At 34.3% G+C, this 21,342-nt stretch overlaps 1 protein-coding gene across 1 annotated transcript in view; it reads right to left on the minus strand.

The window, feature by feature from the left end:
* RSBN1L (round spermatid basic protein 1-like) overlaps positions 1-21,342 on the minus strand; it is a 50,333-nt gene that overhangs the window by 11,151 nt on the left and 17,840 nt on the right. The window contains exons 2-4 of the mRNA XM_004676900.2: positions 18,704-18,820; positions 10,641-11,281; positions 1,195-1,332 (exon numbers count right to left, since the gene is read on the minus strand). Of these exons, the coding sequence (XP_004676957.1) occupies positions 1,195-1,332; positions 10,641-11,281; positions 18,704-18,820 (896 nt within the window). The remainder of the gene's footprint in view (positions 1-1,194; positions 1,333-10,640; positions 11,282-18,703; positions 18,821-21,342) is intronic.

Raw genomic sequence — 21,342 nt, forward strand, 5'->3', positions numbered from 1 at the left:
AGGGGAGGTCTGCTTCGCCATGTGGTTGCCTCAGGACAGGCAGGGATCGAACTCATGCGGAAGTAGCTTTAGTTTCTTAGTGCAGTGCTTTAACCCACTGAGCCACCAGGGAGGGCCCGAAAGATGGCATTCTTAATGGCTTAGGGGTTAAATCTCACAACAGTTCACCATGATGGCCTGAGGACTGAATTCATTCCTGGCCAGGGAGCTGTCCCACATGTGGTGCAGCAGACCCTCCCCAACTCAACCACTGTTCCTCTTAATAGTGTATTTCAGTAAATCCACCTGCTCTGCTCCCCACTATATCCTTCTGGTGAATCTTCTCACCACCTACACAGTTCTTATATGCATAAATAAATAAATCTTTAAAAAGAAAAAAATGAAGAGATACTCAACAGACTGTGTGTGGAACTTACGTGTCACATCCTGACCTTTGCATTACTGATTAAATAATTAACCTAACTTCATAGCTCAGAAAATTCTCTCAATGGGAGAGGCCCTGCAGTTGACAAACAGAAATGTTTTCAGGAATGCAGACTTGGATAGGGAATCTGCATAGAAACCACTTGAAGAATTTAAAGGGACCTCTTCACACAGACCAATCTGGGATGTCCAGAATCACGTCCTGGATGCCCTAATTTCTCCTTAACCCATCTTAAAGCATCTTTATGACCCCCCCAAAAAAATAATTTAAAGGGACCCTAAAACTATAAAATATAAGCACATAATTTTATGAATGAGCAAAGGGAAGCCCAGAACATTTAAAAGGCTACCAACCCAGCTAAGAATAGCTAAGAATGAAATACATTTTCCAGGCCAGTTTTCCACAATGCCAAAGTGGTGTTCCTTGGTCCTAAACACTTAATTTTGTAAGTATCCATATCCTGATCCTTCTGGTACATATACTTAGTTTATAGAGTTGATAAACAGATGGAACCAAATATTCAAAAGAAACAATATCAAGTGTTATTTTCTGGTCCACTGCTTGGTTTTACCATTGTAATTAGTACATGAGAAGTCATTCACCCACATCATACAAGAATTACTTTGAGTTTCTCACCTATTATTTATTTTCCCTTCAATTCAAATGAAATTAAAACTTGTATAATTCTGAAATATATCCATTATTTGTTTCACCTGTTGGATAAAAGTAATACCCTCATTAACAGATTGCTTGATCTTATTTTCTCTTACTTTTAAAAATGGTGAGTCTTCTAACATGTCAAGGAACTCAGGGAAGTAGTCTCCCACCTCTTCATCAACTGCTCCAACCAAGCTGATCTGTCTCATTGGGCCAGCTCTGTAAGTACCATGAGAATATGTTCTTTTTACCTGAAGGACAGGAATCGAAGTAAAAATTATACATAAGATAATGTGTGCAGCTGTTGTGTTACATTAAATTATACTGCCTCAACTGTTAGAACCTAATGAGGCAGGAAGAATAAGGGGGGAAAAAAAGGCCTTAAAACAGCAAATAGATATATAAGATATTAAGAAAATTGCACTAACTCAAGCAAATTCACTTTCTCTAGTTATTCCTATTTATTACTTATGAAAATGACAATTGATTTTTAAAAAACATAATTCTAAATAACTAATTTACATGAAGTTTTCTTATTAGCTCTTAAATGCCACTGAAATTATATCTAGAAGTTTATGTGTGTGTGTATATATATATATGATTCATAATTAGAAGTTTCAAAAGTAGATCCCTTGAAAAAGTTATATTTAACCAATACCAGTAGTCTTATGATGAAAAGACCACCAGAAGTGATCTTGTCTTTGAAATTGTTTGTTTTTTGGAATCCACATTTCATTCCTATGAAAGAAATCCTGGATACAAATCTTTTGCTATCTAACAGCTATATGATTTTCAGAAACCACTTAATTTCTTTGAGTTGTAGTTTCTTAAATGGAATGATTTACCTCAGATAGCTGGAGGAAATTTAGTAACTATGCAGTCACCCACATGGGATATATCATTCAAATATCAAGCAAAATATAACTGCCTATTTCTCAAGAATGATTGGTACATAAATTTTCACAAGCACGTTTAAATTGTTCAATGAGATCTATGACTTCATATATTAACACTAGTAAATCAGAGTCTTTAAAAATAAAACAACTTCTTTTCATAAAAATCTTTGAGGAATACCGTAATTATCTTTTTTGTTTTTCTGGGTTAGACTCTATGGTCACTAACTTTTGGGGAGATCAAGTTATCCTTTTTCCAGAGTCTGTCCCAACTTGAAAACTGAGTGTCTGATACCCTAGGCAAATCCAGATGGTTTACCTTTTGTCACATCATGAACACAGCCTCTATATAGAGTTCACATCCAAGTCCAATTCCCCATAAGTTGTAACCCACATATTCCCAAAATACTAACAATAAAAATTATATCATAATAGAATGACTTGACTAAGATATTACAAAATTTTATTTTCTATCATAATCAGAAACATGGTATGATACATTAACTTCCTAATGAGTTTATCAAAATTCTAAGCTTAAGTTTTTACAACTACTACAAATTCATTTCATAGAAACATCCCTAAGTTACAAAAAAATTGGGGGCTCCATATCCCCATTTTGTACTGATGGTCTCTAAGAATGCTAAGAATATCAACCTAAAATTTTGTAAACATATCAGAATTGCTATAACATATTACTGCTATTCATTGATCCTGAGTTTGTAACCTCAATTTTGGATTTACAAGTCACCATATGAGTTCTGAGAGACCTCAGGGAAGGGAATAATAATACTTTAGACTTTATCTCAAATTTACTTATCTTGTTTAACTTGGAGAACTTTCGTAAATCAGTAACTAGTTTTAACAAAGTCAGAAGCAAATAAATCCTTGTTCCCTAATTGGTTCATTTTACTACGTGATAACATCAACATGATCAACTAAATAATTCAGGTAGGGAGAAATTTTCAGTGAGCAAATTCTTCTAAAATACTAAGTGCAGCTCAATTTATGAGCTCTACCAAAGAAAAGACTAATTGGAACCTTTCAGAGCAAAATTCAAATGGAAGGATGAATTAGTCCATTGGTCCTTTTTTCCAAGAGGATGTGAAAGAATAAAGTACATGCATGCAAAAGATATACAATAATGAAAAAGAATGCCCTTAATGTGAAAGTTAGTAGGAGTCAGAGACAATCTTCTCAGAGCATCTATGTCTGAAATTAATACTATCTGAAATTAATACTACCAACTTATTTTGTAGGTTAAAAATATAGGTCATATCATACATGAAATAACTTATTTCTCAAATGCTGAAATAGTTTTTTGAGTTCTATAGAGCAGTTAAAGTATAATTCAAAAGCTACTTCCATTATACACAAAAAAGAGCAAAACCTATTTACTAAACAACCAAGAAGATACAAATACAGTTTATGAATCAGAAAAGTAGACCAAATTATTAAACTTAACATTCAGTCCTTGAAAAGTAAAATTTCTCAGTTAAAAATATATTAGGCGATTCTCCTCTGAATCCACCCACACTCACTTTTGAGTGTATACTATATCACAATGAAGTTTCATTTCTAACTCACCTTAAAAAAAAATCTGTATCATTTACAAACAGAAACAATGGACAAAGCTTCTTGAGTGGTAGTAATAAAATAAATGATATGGCTCTTCAATATTACATCCTTTATAAAAAGAACATTACTGACCTCATTATGTCATTTCATTCAAATTACTGTTCAAATAAAAATAAAGTACATATAAAATTAGCTGAGAATTAGAGACTAAAATTTTTAAATAATACATTAAATAATTGAACAAATTATTTCTTTCTCCTTGTCTATTTTAAGCTACCTAAAATAAGACTATCTTTTTGATGACCTTTTATTTAAGGATAGTAGTATTAAAATTCATAGATATTTCAAAGGCTATTTGGGAGAAACTAAATTTTAAAGAATCAAGTAATATAAGGGCCTCCCTGGTGGTGCAGGGGTTGAAGACACAGCACTGTCAAGCTACCACCAGCCACTGCAACATGAGTTTAATTCCTGGCCAGGGAGCTGACCCACATGGAGCAGCAGTGTATTTCAGTAGCTCTGCATGTTCTGCTTCCCACTCTCTCTGGTGAATCCTTTCAACCCCTGTACCACAGGTCTATACTCTAGTTCTTATATGCATAAATAAATAATTTTTTAAAAGAATAAAGTAATATAGACTATCAGAGAGTATGTATTGTTGGTGCATAAATATTGCACTGTAATCTTTGAAGTTAGTAACTACCACTACATGATAAATATTAAATGTAAAATGCACTTATTCATATAATATGCTGTAATAAAAGTTAAGGTCTTGCTTGCTTTTCACCAAAATATGCTAACACTGTCTACCACTTATCTACTATTAAAATCAAAAGTAAACCTCTACTAGAAAGGTTATTTATAGAAACTATGTTCTCTTAAGTTATGTTTAAAAGAAAGTAGCAATTTTCTTATAAGACATTTGTTCTCCAATATTCAAGAAAATACTCTGGTAACCCCAGGGGATAGACAGAATATACTTAAAACTCAATTTAGGGCCCTCCCTGGTGGTGCAAAAGGGTTAAAGCACTGCACTATGAAGCACTCTCCTGCAGCATGAGCTGGATCCCCCTCCAGGAGATGACCCACAATGGTGTGGCAGATCTCTCCTGCCTCAACCGCTGCTCCCCTCAGCAGTGTACTTTGTCAAACTGCCTGTTCTGCTCACCACTCTGTCTCTGGTGAATGCTCTCACCCACCAACACCTCTGGCCTGTATCCAAGTATCCAAGTTCTGTAAGCATAAGTAAATCTTTAAAAAAAAAAAAAAAACTCAATTTAAAAAGTAAATTGACATCAAAATATTAGTTTGTGAAAATGACAAATTTCAAAATATTCTAACTCTTAATTACATTTTAACCATATATCATGGTTAAACATATCATTTAACACAACCTTCTATTTTATTAGCCCAATATTTCAAGCATAAGCTAAATCAGCTAGAGCCATTAATTGGATGCTTTAAATATGGCAAATTATGCATTAACAATATTCAAGTTCAAAAATGTATATACTTCAAGATGAAATATATGGATGACATTCAAATTGTTAATACAAAATCGAAAATTATCATCTACAGACTTTTCATAAAATATTTGACTCAAAAGACACCTGTTTTACTGCAATACTATACAGCAAATATACAGTTTCCCCTATTACATGGAATAAAAGTAAATCTAGAGTACCATAAAAAAAGTAAAACCTTTTCTCCAAAATTCTTCTATTTAACAATTACAGTTTAAGTACAGTAGAACATGGCAATGGAGTAGGAAAAAGCTGAAACATATGAACAACCAATGCCAAAGACTCCTAATAGGTTACTCTTCTCATTTGTATGAAATACTAACTACTCTCTAAAATCATAAAGGATGGAAATCTACAAAAGGGGGAGAGGAGGAAAAAGTAAGTAAAGCTGCAGCTCCCCATGGGTATCAGCATTATTAACACTATCATGACAAACCAAGTTTGCAAATAAAATTATGTAGCACATGTGCCCAGTAAAAACGATGCCTTAATTAAAACTTTAGTACTCTGTATTTCCATTATCTACAAAAATCACCTATTTGGAAAATCACACACCCTGATGATACAGGGTATGTGACTGCTATATTTGCTCCTAGTATCACTTCAGTAAACATTAGCCAAACCATCTGATGCAGTTTAAAAAAAAAGTTAATATGAAAAACTCAAATATGCCATTGCTTTATAAAATATTTCATATATGCTTCTTAAAGGAAAAATGCAGGGTTACAAAGAGTTACATATTTGTTCATCCCAATTTAGGTATAGTACTCTCAAAATAACACAATAAAATAGAAATGATATTTACATAATTTGCAAAACCTTGTACTTAAAAAGTAAGTTTACATTTAAATTGTCTTTAAAACAAATATAATCCCTCCCCTACAACCATCACCATTTTGACTGCATTTTTGCTCCTCCCCTTCATATATTCACTATAAATGTCGTGAAGGTAAAGGGAAAAATACAGGAAATGAGAGATTTCTTATTTCTCACTACCAATAAATGTCAACAAAACCTCAAGAATTTTGGTTAACAGGAATTGAACTACTTAGGAAATCTTAGGATTCTGTGTCTGACTTGCTACAAAAGGAATAAAAACAGCTTTCCTAGCAGGAAGTACAGAAAAAAAAACCTAAAAATTAAAAATGCCTTTTCCAAATAAAACTAAAAAAAAAAAGTTGCAACACATGAAGATGCATATATGGTAATAGTAATGTTAAAAAAACATGAAGAATGACTCACTTGAAACAACTGCTGTTTCTTAAGATATGTCCCATAATATGTCAGCCCCTAAAAAGAAAATTCTCTAGTCCAGTAACTTTGTCCAACTTATACACACACATACACACTGTTATTAAGGTTTCTTCTAAGCCTAATAAATAAACGAATCTTATTTAGCTCAATATTATACTATTTTAGCCTCAAAATATATTTTTCCTATAGGTTTTCTAGGATATCTTTCAACATCCTAAGATTAAAATGCAGCACAGTATATATTACTTTATTAGTAATCCAAAATATATATTATAGCTGTTTCTGACGAGTATCAATATCAATCTGAAGGAAATACAAAAGTAAATTATTATTAGCCCCCTCAAATTGAGAGGGAAAGAGCAGCAGAAACTACTGGTTCAATTCTTCTGGGTTTGGGGGTGAAGGAAGAGGAAAGAAGAAAGAGTAATTTAAATAAACAGCCTTCTTACTGAGCCCATCTAAGTAGCTACCATAAATAAGTGTGCCACAAGGGGGAGCCAAGCCCCAACACATATGGCACATTCTTTCAAGTCAAAATCCGACATTTAATCACTATTTCAAAAATACCTATATAATGACAAATAAAAAAGAGAAAGTGTTATTACTCACTTTAAAAGTAATATAGTAAAGGGGACGCAAAGCTACTTTTACAATGAGATCATCTGGTACCTGCAGTACTATTCTATACAGAAGCAGTTCACAAGTATTTAAAGCAGATGTGACAGAATTGGTCATAAGGAAAATTCAGTCCTAAGGCAAACGATGATTCAAAGATGTACATACTATCTTTACTGACATACACTGAATAACTGCAGCATAAATTCAACAACAGTTAGTTCTCTCCCCTCATTTTGCACAGAGGCAAGTCTTGGATGTCAGGTTGATTTAATAACTGTCTTGCTACTCAAATATTAAGACATTTAGTCAGTGGTTAACATCCTTGATATAACTTATCTGGTATGAAAAACTTAATAACAGCATAAAATAAAAAACAGGATTTAGAGTTGTGGGGAGGAGTAGTTAGAAGACAAATGCTCCAGTTTTCACATTCATACATCTATAGGACTGAGAATGACTGAACACTCATTTATTCCCAGAAATATTAAAGCTCATCTTACTTGTCTTTTTGTTTTCCTTAAAAAAGGAGATCAACAAGGGTACAGAGGAACAATAAATGCCTGAATATTTGAATAAAACAGAGATGGTAAAAAGAAACTAGGAAAGATGTAGATTATAAATGTCAAAAATCTTCCCAAGTCTGTATGCTAACTTCTGAGTCATGTGAGTATACCACTCCTATCATCATTCCATTAAGAAGTGACTCCGGCCATCACTGCCTTTGATCACTGGAACATTAGCCAACTCAAGAACAGAATTATGCACCTTTTTTTTTGGTCTTCTTTCTGCTCCACGGAATTCTGCATCTACCACCATATGTGAATGCAAGCTAAGCTGCTACTGTAGAGTGAAATGGGACCATTACCTCCACTGACACTGCACCAACTATCAAGACATGTAGTGAGTCTCCTAAAATGAACTGATCCACCTGCCAACCGCTATAACAGAGGATTGTCCTATATATCAGTTTTTGTTCCTTTATATTATATCAGTATTTCAGTCTCTTATGGCTGAATAATACTCCATTTTGTGTTTTCAAGAAACTGAAAGCTGTTGTAATACTGCATACCAACTTTATTTGTATAAGCTGCTACACAGCAGAACTACAACTGGTACCCTTCTCTCTCCATATATCCCATCTACTATCCAGAGGCACAACTTACTACATCGATAATAAACTGTTACTACAATTTTAACTTGGAAGAAAAAGCCCCACATTCAGATCAAGAAAATTCTCAAGTTGTAAGTTTGTTTAGCTCTTACTATGTTTGCTGTCAGTCAATGTACATCACAAAGCACTTTCCAAATAAAAAACATTGTAAAAGGTTTTAAAATCACTTCCTAGAGTGATTTCACAAGTTAAGTTATATGGTAGTGGTCCTCCCCCACCCCTCCACTATCACACCCCACCCCCACTCCCCACTGAAAAGAAGCCAAGAAGTCAGAAATAAAGCTAAGCTACAATAAGTATACTGGTTTTTCTTGTACCACCTTTTGGATCCCATTAGTGTTAGATAATCAGCTACTAAAAACAAACCTAAAGACTACCACCTGGTCTTAACCAAACAAAGTAAGACACGGGTGAAAGAACTATCAAATTTCAAATATTTAGCTTTTCAATAAATATTCTTTCTCACACCATAGGAAGCACTAGATTTGGGAGAGTCTAGAGATAAAGGAACAGGCAGCTTTCTGCCTTTTAAGTCTAAAGTTAAAGAAGCAAAAGTATTCTCTATAATTGACAGATCACATAGATACAGGACCACAGCCCTAGCTGCTAACAAAAATGATGCATGCATCTGCCTAGAATTTCTTCTGTGCAGTGCGTATTACCAAAGACCTAGTGATGCTGCAACTAGGGAAGGTGGTTCATCAAGGACTTGAGACATACATGCAAGCCACACAATGGTAAAATTAACAAGACAAAACATTTTATTTTATTTAAAAACAAAAGCAATTTCATAGTTAAGATAAAATTCTTATATTTAATTTTAAAAATTTGAAAAGCAAAGATAAGTATTATCTCATTTAAAATAAACTGAAAAAACGTGCTATTAAGGCAACAGGAAAGTTTGTACTACAGTGGAAATGGGAGTCAAGAGGCCCAGCACAAATCCTTGCACCACCTAGCAGATATACAATAAGACAGCAAATTATCTAGTAGTGAAGGATTTAGAGCAAGTTATTTCTCATTATATCTGCTTCCTCATTGCTGAAATGGGACTGTAATGAGATTAAATGAACTATTACGTGCAAAGTGCTTAGAGTACTTCTTAGCAGTTAATATTCAATAAATAGACATTATTACTAGATATCAGTCTTGTTCCATCACAAAACTGAGCTGTAATCTCAGACAAATGACTAAGTATTCTATAAAGTGACAGAGAATAATAAGTGTATTATAACTCCCTTTAAGGTCTAAAAAATATTTAAACCCTATTTCTCAAACATTCCACATTAAAGAAAAATTCACACACACTCAATAAAACTGTAAATACTACCATACTTTCCAGACAACAGAATATACCAGAAAATACAGTGGAATTAAGGGGGTTAGTATATATGGATGTGGTTACATTCAGACTACTGTCTCAAGGTGAAGACTATCATCTGAGCATGTATAAAGAAAATAAATGTACCCAGAATATGAGAAAAGCATCCTGGATGAATATTAAGGGTATTATTTTCTACTCCTGGCACTGCTACAGACCTTGAAATATTAACTTACTTCTATCTATGTCTGTTTGCTTATCTGTAAACTGGGAAAAGTTGGGATAAATAATTACTTAAATCTCTTTGGGACTTTCTTCAAAAGATAAAAGACTTTCTTTCCTCATTCCAAACTAGGCCCTGATTTCAGCTGGTGTCAACAGTGCTGGCCTTTAAGATGGCCCATATTCATTTAGAGAGTAAGCAAACTCAACTCTGCCTCTGTTTTCCAAAACAATGTTTATTCCATATCCTAGAGAAGAGTAAAATAAGGAAATTAGCTGAATATATGCACTGATATGCTAACTTCCTCATAGAGCCACACAATTAATGGATGATTCCTTTGTACCAAAATATACATAATAGCCAATATTCATTTAACATGTACTATGTGATGGATCCAGCACTAAGCAATTGTAAGGCATTATCCCTAAGATAATTTTAGGTCATCTTCAGGTAAACTAAACTATTATAGAGACTGGGAAATACATGGTTTACCTCACTTAATGATTTCCAAGAAAAATCCCCCCCATAACACTTTACCTATTTCCATAATTATCTTTAAGAAAAAAACTAGGTTAAGTAGAAAATGAAATTTAAACTCTGATATTCACATCAAGAGAGTAATAAGGGCTTCCCTGGTGGAACAGGAGTTAAAGACACAGAGCTATCAAGCTATTGCCAGCCACTGCAGAAAGAGTTCCAGGGTCAGCTGCTCCCCTCAGCAGTGTATTTCAGTAGGATGCCTGTTCTGCTCCCCACTCTATCTCTGGTGAATCCTCTCATCCCCACCCCTCTGGCCTACACTCCAGTTCTTGTATGCATAAATAATAAATCTTTTTTCTTTAAGTAATATATTTTTAATACTTCCAAAAGGTTACATTATATTCTTACCTTTTTATTTCAAACCTATAGCAAAATGAGAAACAAAAAAGAAACTTTCTAAGACATATAATTATTTTTTTAAATAACTAAAAAACCTCTTACCTGAGCATGAAAATTGGACATAGTCGTTGTCTCTATATCCTTCTTTCCCAATATCTCCATTTTCACTGGTGAATTGGGAAAATTAAATGAAAAGTAGTCTAAAAAGTCAGGTAAATAAGTAGCTGCCCCATGAACAATACCCATTACATAGAAAGCTGCAGAGTTTTCATTTTCACTGAACACTAGACCCACAAACTCTTCTGCAAACCTCTCCATCTCCACAGGAGATAGATGGGAGAGTTCATTACTGTAGGCATGAATAACTGATGCACCTCCATTAGGCTGGTGCTCAATATGAATGAGTTGTTTGAACTTCAAAGTGTCCAACCTTTTGTGGTTATTCTGAACCCGTGGCTCCTTTAATGAAACAAATGGAAATTCGCTGTTCTCTGGAATTTTGGAATCACAGTTCTTGGTATCCAAATGTTTTCCAACGTAATCCTTTATGTTATCATTTAGGATGCCTTTGGCTTCTTGATCTTCAACATCAGAGAGTAATCCTGAGCAAATGGTTTGAATAGACTTGCTATACATTTTTGGACGCTTCCGTTTTTCATTCTCTTTGTGTTTCTTTTTCTTTTTCTTCTTTACCTTTTTAATTTGTAAGTCTTCTACATTTGTTTTTGGTTTCTCCTTCCCACCTGTTGGGAAAAATTTTTTTGAAACTCCGTATTTTAGTTACTTTAAAAAAGCCATGCTTTAGGAACGGTTTTGCAATAAATAAGCAAAGTTTACTCAGAACTATGTTTATATTTGCAACTCATTTTACATGGTATTAATAATCATAGTTTAGTCAGTCTTTTTCTCCCACCTCCCACACACATGAAGGTGACTAGGACATTTAGTGTATTGGACCATTCTTAGATGAATAAAATACTCAAATCAGTGTTTGCTGAAGTAATCGAATAAATGAATGTTTTATAAAAAGCATAATCTTTAAATTTTACAGGTATAAGATCAGAAATGGAAAGCTGAACAAAGCTCAGTATGAATAATACCTTCAAAATATTTTAACATATAAATTTTACTTTATCAAAATTTATAAAAAATTGTACCTCCATGGCAAGATTTAGAAGTGACAGATCTATTAGCTGCATAGTATAACATCAACAAACACAGCAACTCCTTAACTCTTTAGTTAAACTACATTTGCAGCCACTTAGGTTCACTAAAATTCACAAATTCCCACTGAAGAACCAAAAAAGTACTATAAATTACAATAATAATATGTCCTAAAGTCAAATGTTTGAATACTAGTAAAGAGATTATAAAAAAGTAAAGGAAAAAACTATGGGGCATTATAAGCTTATGTAATAATGAACTTCTGTGATCAAAAATAGATCGGCTCCCAGCTCAGATTTCAAAGTCCATAAAATTAAAGAGTAAATGTACATATATAATCACTTAACATTTATCAGTATATTTAATTCTACACTATAAGAAAAATAGAAAAAAGTAAACACCCTTGCAAGAAAATACTATGCTTCCTAAAATGGTATAAATTATATTACAGTTGAGAACAGGCATTCACTATTTCCACATGTTAATACTTTTATATCTTATTTCACTATTTCCACTTGTTAATACTTTTATATCTTATCTGCCATAGTTTAAATCCTCACAACCAGCTTCCTACAGTTTTTCATTCTTCACATATTTCTTTCTGTATCCAGGGAGAGGGAGATCCTGTCTACTTTCAAATAAGTCCCTCCCATCAAATCCAAAAATCTCAATAGTTCTCTCCTCTTCTCTTGACCATCATACTTCTCAATAAAGTGCCACCTATGTCCATAATAAATCTACTCAGATTTACTTTCCCAGAATGTTCAACTATCAAATCCAATGATATTCTCTAAAATCATTCTTACTAAGCTTTCAAAAGTTTAACAGAATTACCAAGCTCGGCCCTGTTTACTTCCTGGATACAACTGACTTCAGTTTAGTCTAAGAGCCCTTGCCTAGCTCTCATTCTGAATGCGAGCCATATTGATCTTGTGTGTGTGTGTGTGTGTGTGTGTGTGTGTGTTTTGAACATATTCATCCTTTGATGCAGTTACTTTCAAGGTTCTTCAATGCCTATCTAATAAAAATATAACCCCTTCAGCTTGAAATCCAAAACAATGCCTTCAAGTATCTCATGCTCTGATCAATTATCTTTCTACTATTTGCAAAAGCATTTCCTCCTCCTAAAATATCCTCCCCCTGCTGAGTACTTACCAGTGAACTTTCTTACCCATCCTTTAAAGACAACACGTAATTCCCTTCATTTTGCTTTTCCTCATCTTTCTGGTTGGAACTGAAATCACTTCACTCTAATTTCATTTAAATTTACTATATATGCTCTATATAAATATATACATAGTCATATAAGGTTATTCTTTTCACCCATAGGAAACTCATATATCTTATGTCTTTCAAAACATTGCATAATGTAAATAAATCTCTCATATGAATTTAGAGTGAAATTATATTCCCCAAAGCCCTATCACATCCCTCATGGCATTTAGTACATTATTACACAACGACATTTAGTAAATTTGTGAATGAAAACACCATTCTCACCAACAGACTACCTCAGGTTGACAGGCTTTCCCCATGTCTCTTTTTTTAGTCAAAATTCCCACCATGTTTATATCATTAAACCTAAATCTGGAAACAGCTATAAAAATTCCTTCAGGTTACTAGCAAGTCTAAAAATTAAAGTTTAATGCTAACAATAGACTATCACTTCTAAAAATGAATCAATCATGAAAAACAAAACTAAAAATCTGTCAACATTATTGGTTATATAGGTTTGTAAAGTCATAAAATGCAGTGTTCATTTGTTAGTCTACATGCAAAGTAATGAAGAACTATATTAAATTCATACTTGCTACCCAATTACAAAGTATCAAAACAGAAGACTCAGATTGTATTTAATGAAAAAAAATTAATGAAAAAAAAACTGAAATAAGAAGTTAACCAAAATGAAAAGTGAAAAAAAGGCTCACATATAAGCAATCCAAATGAGCCAAGGAAAAAAGACAGTAGTAAAGTAATACACAGAGTTCACAAAAATTTGAAAGACCTAAGCATAATCAGTAACTAAATTGAATATATACATAAAAGTGCACAAATAAAATGGTTTGGCAAAATGAACAAGTTCATGTGAATGAAAATGTTTAGTATCTTATTACATTTATGTACAACACATTTTTAAAAGTAAAGTCAAAATTGAAAATATCCAGTCATTACAATACAAGTTAATTTGAAATAAAATAGGTACAATAGTCTCTATATTTCCTAGTCATGAAGATAGGCAAAAATAATAATGTAGTATAATCAGAAACTGAAAAATGCAAACTAAGAAGTCAGCCAAGAGATTAGCATTTAACATTGAAAAATAAATTTCCATGACAAACTACTCTTATTAAATATTTAAGTGAATACAATATGCAGAAAAAGTTAGCATAACAGGCCTGATAATACTAGCCTTAGAAAAACCTGCTTACAAGATAAGATAGGTCTTTGGATAGTATCTGAAAACTGTATTTCAGAAAGGTTCCCACCATTCCTTGATAAGAAAGGGTTACTGTGCCTAAACTATCTGTGCAAACAATATGGCTTATGCTGTACACCTGTTTTCCTTCTGGGAGTCTAGAATTTTGGTACGTGCTACACAGATGGTATACCCTATATGACTAGTACCCAGTAAAAACCCAGATACTCATTATCTAATAAGCTATCCTTATAGAAACACTTCATTGAAATATGTTACCACAATTCACTGCTGGAAGAATTAAGGGTATCCTGTGTGTCTCTACAGATGCAGGATTATTAAAAGCTTGTACCCAAGCTCCAGCCATTTATTGTGCATGTGCCTTTTCTCGTTGCTGATTTTCCCTTGTATCTTTCACTGTAATAAAACACAACTACAAAGATAACTATGTATTGAGACTCGTGAGTCCCCCTCTCAAATCTTCAAATCTACAGGTAGTCTTTAAAGGTAGTCTTTACTTTTAAATCAACTGAGGCACTGGGTAGTCACTGGTAGATAATCTTCACTAGAAAGACTTTTAAAGTTTTATATAATCTGTCATGTCCTGTCTTGAAATGATTATAAAATATAGTAGCTGTATATGTAGAAAATGCTTAAATACTTTCAAGGAAATAAGACTTTCTGATAGTAGACTTCAGGCACACACACATACAGTGTGCATCGCAGAAACATACCTATAGAGAACCAGAGGATCAAAAAGAAGGATACACAGTCACAGAGAAAATAGCAGCAATAGAAAAAAGTTCACACACAGACACAGATTAAAAACATAACCAGGCCCTCCCTGGTGGCGCAGCAGGTTAAAGCACAGCACTGAGAATCTAAAACCGCTTCCGCATGAGTTCGATTCCCGCCTGCCCTGGAGGTGACCACATGGCGTGGCAGACCTCTCCTGACCCGCCCGCTGCTCCCCTCAGCAGTGTACTTCGTCGATCTGCCTGTTCTGTTCCCCACTCTGTCTCTGGTGAAGCCTCTCGCCGCCCCTGAGCTTCTGGCCTGTACCCCAGTTCTGTATGTACAAATAAATAAATCTTTAAAAAAAAATAAAAAAACATAACCAGACCCTCCCTGGTGGCACAACTGGTTAAAATGCAGTACTACGGAGCTCTTGCAGCCACAGCAGCTTAAGTTTTATCCCCAACTAGGGAGGTGGCCCACATGGCCAGGCAGACCTCCCCTGTCTTGCCCATTACTCCCTTCAGCCGTGTATTTCAGTAGATCTGCTTGTTCTGCTCCCTACTCTGCCCCTGGTGAATCCTCCTCTCACCCTCCACATCTCTGGCTGGCAACCCGGTTCTCGTATGCATAAACAAAATTAAATAATAAAAAGAAGAATAAGAATAAAAACATAGCCAAAATCAGCATGTGTTGTTATTAGCTGTTGTGGGAGGTGAGGGAGGTGGGGGATTTAAAAATCACAAATACACTGACATTAATTTCCACCACTAATTTTAATATATTTTTTTGTATGTAAAAACAGAAGGAAAAAAAGTTGCCCAGAAAAATTGGATCTGATTTCATATCTAATATGGAAATTTATCCTAGAGATGGAGGCTAGTGGTAGTTAGCTTTCAACCTTTGGCCTTTGCAAAATAACTAACTTTTTGCACTACAGTATTTTTACTCATCTTGCATGAAGTATCAACCTGAGTCCTCTAGCACCCTACAAGTAACCTTGAACATTGGCTTCTTTTAATTCATATTCCACCTGCTCAACAGCAAGCTTTTTTGATATGCTATAATGATAAAAATTTAATCATAACATCTATATTTTTAAAACTTTATTAATAAATATCATAAAAATTGTTGGAACACAGAGTAGGCTCAGAAAAAGTAGCTGAGAGACAACAGATATAAAGGGAGGAGCTAAATAATTTGTTCAAATTAATCTTCCTTTAAACTATTTCTAACAAAGCAAATAATTCTATTTTCTCGGTGAAAAAACATTTACAAAAATTCTGCATTAACTGTGTGCGTGTATGTCTGTGTGTATATATATGTATATATATAGTAATACTTGTAATGGGGGAAAGGATGTCCTGAACAAACTTTACAGATAAAGGTTTTGTGGACTCCACCCCTACTCCAGATCCCATCAACAAAGAGAAGCATGCTGGGACCTGAGGGTGGAGATAAGCAGCCAGTTTTGGATATAAAACCGGACATGTGGGCACCAGGGATCTCTTGGCTCATGGTTCACAACTTATCTCTTGGCTCTTCACTGATCTTTAGTGTATTATTGGGATTCCAGGTCAGCAGAACTGGTAGGATGGATCAATCGACTTACCTCTTTCTCTCTCTCACTCTCTTTCCTTGAATTATTAATTTCCCTTTTCCCTTGTAATAAACCCATTATTAACCTTTTTGTGTGTGCCTGCAGTTGAATCTTAAGCACAGGTGAAGACACAGTCAGGTAACACAATTCTCATTGGGCTGCCCTGTAACAATGCTAAAGATAGTTTATACTGAAAGAAAATCTGGAGGAAATAAGATTGCTGTTGAGTAAAAGCATCTATTTAAGTAGTTCAAGTGCCATCAAAAATTGATGTCTATGTGTACCATAACATGCAACATTAGCAGGAGAAAATAAGTTGAAGGCCATAAAGATAAAAAGGGGTTCACAGTAGTAACAATATATTGCTTACCAAATTGAGTCCCCTGTGGCTCAAGAACACCAGAAACAAAGAATGTCTTTCCCTGATGAAAGATACACCTGGAAAATGGCCGCATAGCAGGGGATATTTTTTGGCTGGATAATAACAATAGCTAATATTCAGAGCTTAAAATGGGACAAGAACTATTTCCTAAATGAATCATGCTCTTAATTTATCTACAGACCACTTTTTGAGAAGAGAAAATATTTTTGTTGTTGAATTAATCACAAAAATTAATGTTCCATACATACTTACAAAAAAAAACTTATATGTACTTACTGAATATATGTGAGTCAGACACTGTACTTGGCATTTCCCCCATACTTTACCTCATTTAATCTTCACAAGGCTGTAGGGTAGAATTATTATTTAGCTCCATTTTACAGTTAATACATTTTCCCACAATGATACCAGAGGTTACCAACCCCTGTCCAAATCCATCTCACTTTTTTCTCTTTTATTACCATTAGGTTTCAGTTTCATTTAGGCCAAATATCTCTGAAATTTTTTGTCTACTTTAAAGGTGATGCTACTATTACAAATTACTAAAATCTCCATGTTTTCAGCCTAGCCTAAAAACTGTTTATACATTTAATATCTAGATTCACATATTTCATAATAATGGAAAGTTAGGAAGTTAACATTCAACTAAGTGACAGGAACTTAAATCACTGTACATTCATATGGGCTAAAAAAAATTAAAAAAAGACTGACTAGACCAGCAAATAAACCCCAACTATTTGACTAAGTTATTAGAATATTTCAAGCATTATTCATTAGCTGCTTGTAGAGCACTTACTGTGGTTATATTCAATTCCTGCCTCGAAGGCTTACAATCTAATTAGAAACACATGATATATACTGGCAAAAAATATAGACTAAAAGATCATGAAAATACATGTAGCCATCAACTTCACTTCTGGACTATTTCTTCAAAGTCTGAAGAATTTTCTAAAAATAATGTTCAGACAAGTTGAAAACAGAATTTAAAATGCTACCAAACAATGTCTGGAAATATAACAAAGAATGAAATGAAAAGAAGAATATTTTGTTTAATCTTAAAAAATGTAAATTAACCAGTGACTTTGTTGTACATGTATTGCTATAACCTTGTAGATATGTAGGTTTATCACACATAAATGCAGTATGAAACTTATGAAAGTGTGTTCTAATACACAAACTGTCAACTTAATCAGGTACTAAGGAAGTTACTATCTAGCAACCAAATGTCATTACCTTGCCATTAGTGAATTTAAGACCTTCTTTACTTATCTTTATTACTTCATAAAACTTCTGAAAATGTTAAGATTTATTGACAGGATTTATATTAATACCACCCCGCCATCTACCTTCCAAATTCACCTTCCCATTTCACTCCAAATATGTATAAATAACTAGTGAAAACAACTATAGTGACAGAAAGACACAGGAAATTGTATTATTAATATGCAAGAAAGACACAGTAAAGTGGTATGCCTTCAAATTCAGAGTAAAACACTACTTCTAAATCCCAGACTATGTCACCAACAAGTTTTGCAAATACATTCCCCCCACCATCCCAATCCCAATCCTAAAAGTTACTTCAGCCTTTTAATTTTGATTACCAAAATACAAATAAAGAGCAGCAATACACACAATTAAATAACCTATGTAAGGAGCCTTAATAGCTTAATGAAGTTAAATCTTTACTTTTGAATGATTCATAAATTTAATGAAGACATGTTACTATATAGATTAGAACTTGCTACCATTATATATATTCTTTTCCTATTCTGACCAGTGATGCTATCTAATAACATTTATTTTAATGACTCAGCAAGTATACTGAATATACTATTAGTATAATGGAAAATCACTAAATCTAAACTTACTTTTCAGCAAAATTTTTACTTCTCCATTCTCTTTCTTGATTTCATTCATTACTTTATGCTTCTTTTTCTCTCTCTCTTTTTCTCTTTCTCTCTCTTTAATTTTCTCTTTGATTTTATCTAAAAGACAAAAATAAAAGTATTAAGTTATTTTACAGTATTTTTCCACTATTTTATTCCAGAATCACAATACACGAAAAAATCAGATTGAAGAACAAATATTCTTCTTATTCTTCTGCTTGGGTTTTGGGATATATTTCTAAAGTTCCTTTCATATGCTGAACATGGAATATATAATACATGTTATAAACTATCAAAATTTATCAATCTACATTTCATTCTAAAGATTCACTTCATGTCAATCACAAAAGACAACCTGCAAATCATTCAAAATAAGTGACTAACTGTAATCAAGACAGTTAACTACAGTGGAAAAGTACTATATTTGAAACTGGGCATATCTGGAAAGCTTTGGAATACAATATTTGAAAATTACTCAATCTCAATTTTCTAATAGTATAACCATGGTTGATGCCATTCTCATAAGGTAATATATATGTTAAATGGAGACAGATATAAAATAAAAGCCAGAATTTGGTAGATAAAAAAATGGGGTGGGGGTGGGGTAAGAAAGGGGCCTCCTCAGCAAAGATGGGCCAAACACTACATGACATACACTTCAGCGACATCTTTAAAGACAGAGCACCCAATGCCACAAAAGTGAAGGCAAAGATAAATAGATGGGACTATATCAAGTTAAAGAGCTTCTGTACAGCAAAAGAGACATTACTAAAAACAAACAGAAAGATCACTAATTGGGAAAACATTTTCTCACACAAAAGTAGCAATAAAGGACTGATCACAAAAATATACGGAGAACTGATGAAACTCAACAAAAATAAAGTAAACAATACCATCAAAAAATGGGCAGAAGAGCTAAAAAGATACTTCTCCAAAGAGGAAATGCAGATGGCCAACAAGCATATGAAAAAATGTTCAACATCACTCGTAATAAGGGAGATGCAAATTAAAACCACAATGAGATACCACCTCACCCCAGTGAGAATGGCACAACTTAAAACAACTAGCAACAACAAATGTTGGCGAGGATGTGGAGAAAAAGGAACTCTCCTGCACTGCTGGTGGGAATACAAACTAGTACAACCACTATGGAAAACTGTTTGGAGGTTCCTCAAACTGCTAAACAAGGAGCTTCCCTATGACCCAGCAATCCCACTCCTAGGGATCTACCTAAAAAACACAAAAACACTGATTCAAAAAGACACCTGCACACCCATGTTTACTGCTTCATTGTTTACAATTGGAAAGACATGGAAACAACCCAAATGCCCAAAAATGGATGACTGGATTAAAAACATGTGGTTCACAGACACAATGAAATATTACTCAGCAACCAAAAAAAAAAGAAACACATGTCCTTTGCAGCAACATGGATGGAGTTGGAAAAGATCATGCTTAGTGAGATAAGCCAGAAAGAAAAGGAAAAACACTGAATGGTTTCACTCATAGCAGGAGTTTAACGGACCAAGAGAGAAAATAATAATATTAATAATGAACAGCTATATACCAGAGACAATTTATGGGGGTGGAATGGGGAATGGGATCAAAAACTGTGGGGGGAAGGAAATGCACTGGACTTTGGTGATGGCACATGGGTGATTTGGTGATGGGAAGCCCAAGGGGATTACAACTGAGATGGAAAAATGCACAAAATGATGTAAAAATAAACTGTTATATTATTTAAAAAAAAAGGCACAAGAAAGAAAACAAGTAGCAATAACAAATGTTGGCGAGGATGTAGAGGAAAAAGGAACTATTATATATAAAAAAAAATTAAAAAAGGACCTCCTTGGTGGCACAAGTTAAAGCACAGCACTATGAAGTTGTCTGCAGCCACTGAAGCGGGGAGTTCAATCTCTGGGCAGGGAAGCAACCCACATGGCAAAGCAGACTTTTCCCTGTCTTGCCTGCTGCTCCCCTCAGCAATGTACTTCAGTCAATCTGCCTGCTCTGCTCCCCACTCTGTCTCTGATGACTCTTCCCACCACCACTACCTCCTACCCCGCATCTCTGGCCTTGTACTTAAAACATTTTAAAATGTTTTAATAAACAGTTGTTAATAAAGACTGCAAATTCAGTAAGATTAGTTTAGCTATAATAGAGGGAAGATCTCAAATGGACTTAAGAGATGCCTGCCTTTGCTCCACATAGGATCACCTAGGTTAACTAGCAGGGTACTGCAATGAGAATCCCTTGGCTTGGAGTAAAACCAGAGTACCTCTTGGACACTGGAGTGCATGCAGACTGTGCCAGAAGGGACACAGAGGGGATTCACATGCTTCACTAAACAAGCTAAGTGAAGAGACATGCTTGGAGGCTATGGTGGGGGTGGGTGGGTCAGGTGGGTTGCTGGGGCAGGGGTTTTGCCAAACAAACTGTAGCACTGCTACCTAACCTGCCAACCAGGGAAGGGGAGAGACAAACTGTGAAAATATACATCCTTGACTGAGGGGAAAGACTTTAGAAGGAACTAGGGTGAACCTTGGAAGTCAGATATCTGTTGAAAAGAATGAGGGTGTGGTGGGCTGCACACCCTTCACCTGTTCCCCCACCCCCTAGAC

This window comes from Condylura cristata, unplaced genomic scaffold (genome assembly GCF_000260355.1).
Source record: "Condylura cristata isolate star-nosed mole 26May11 unplaced genomic scaffold, ConCri1.0 scaffold00005, whole genome shotgun sequence".
NCBI classification, from domain to species: domain Eukaryota; kingdom Metazoa; phylum Chordata; class Mammalia; order Eulipotyphla; family Talpidae; genus Condylura; species Condylura cristata.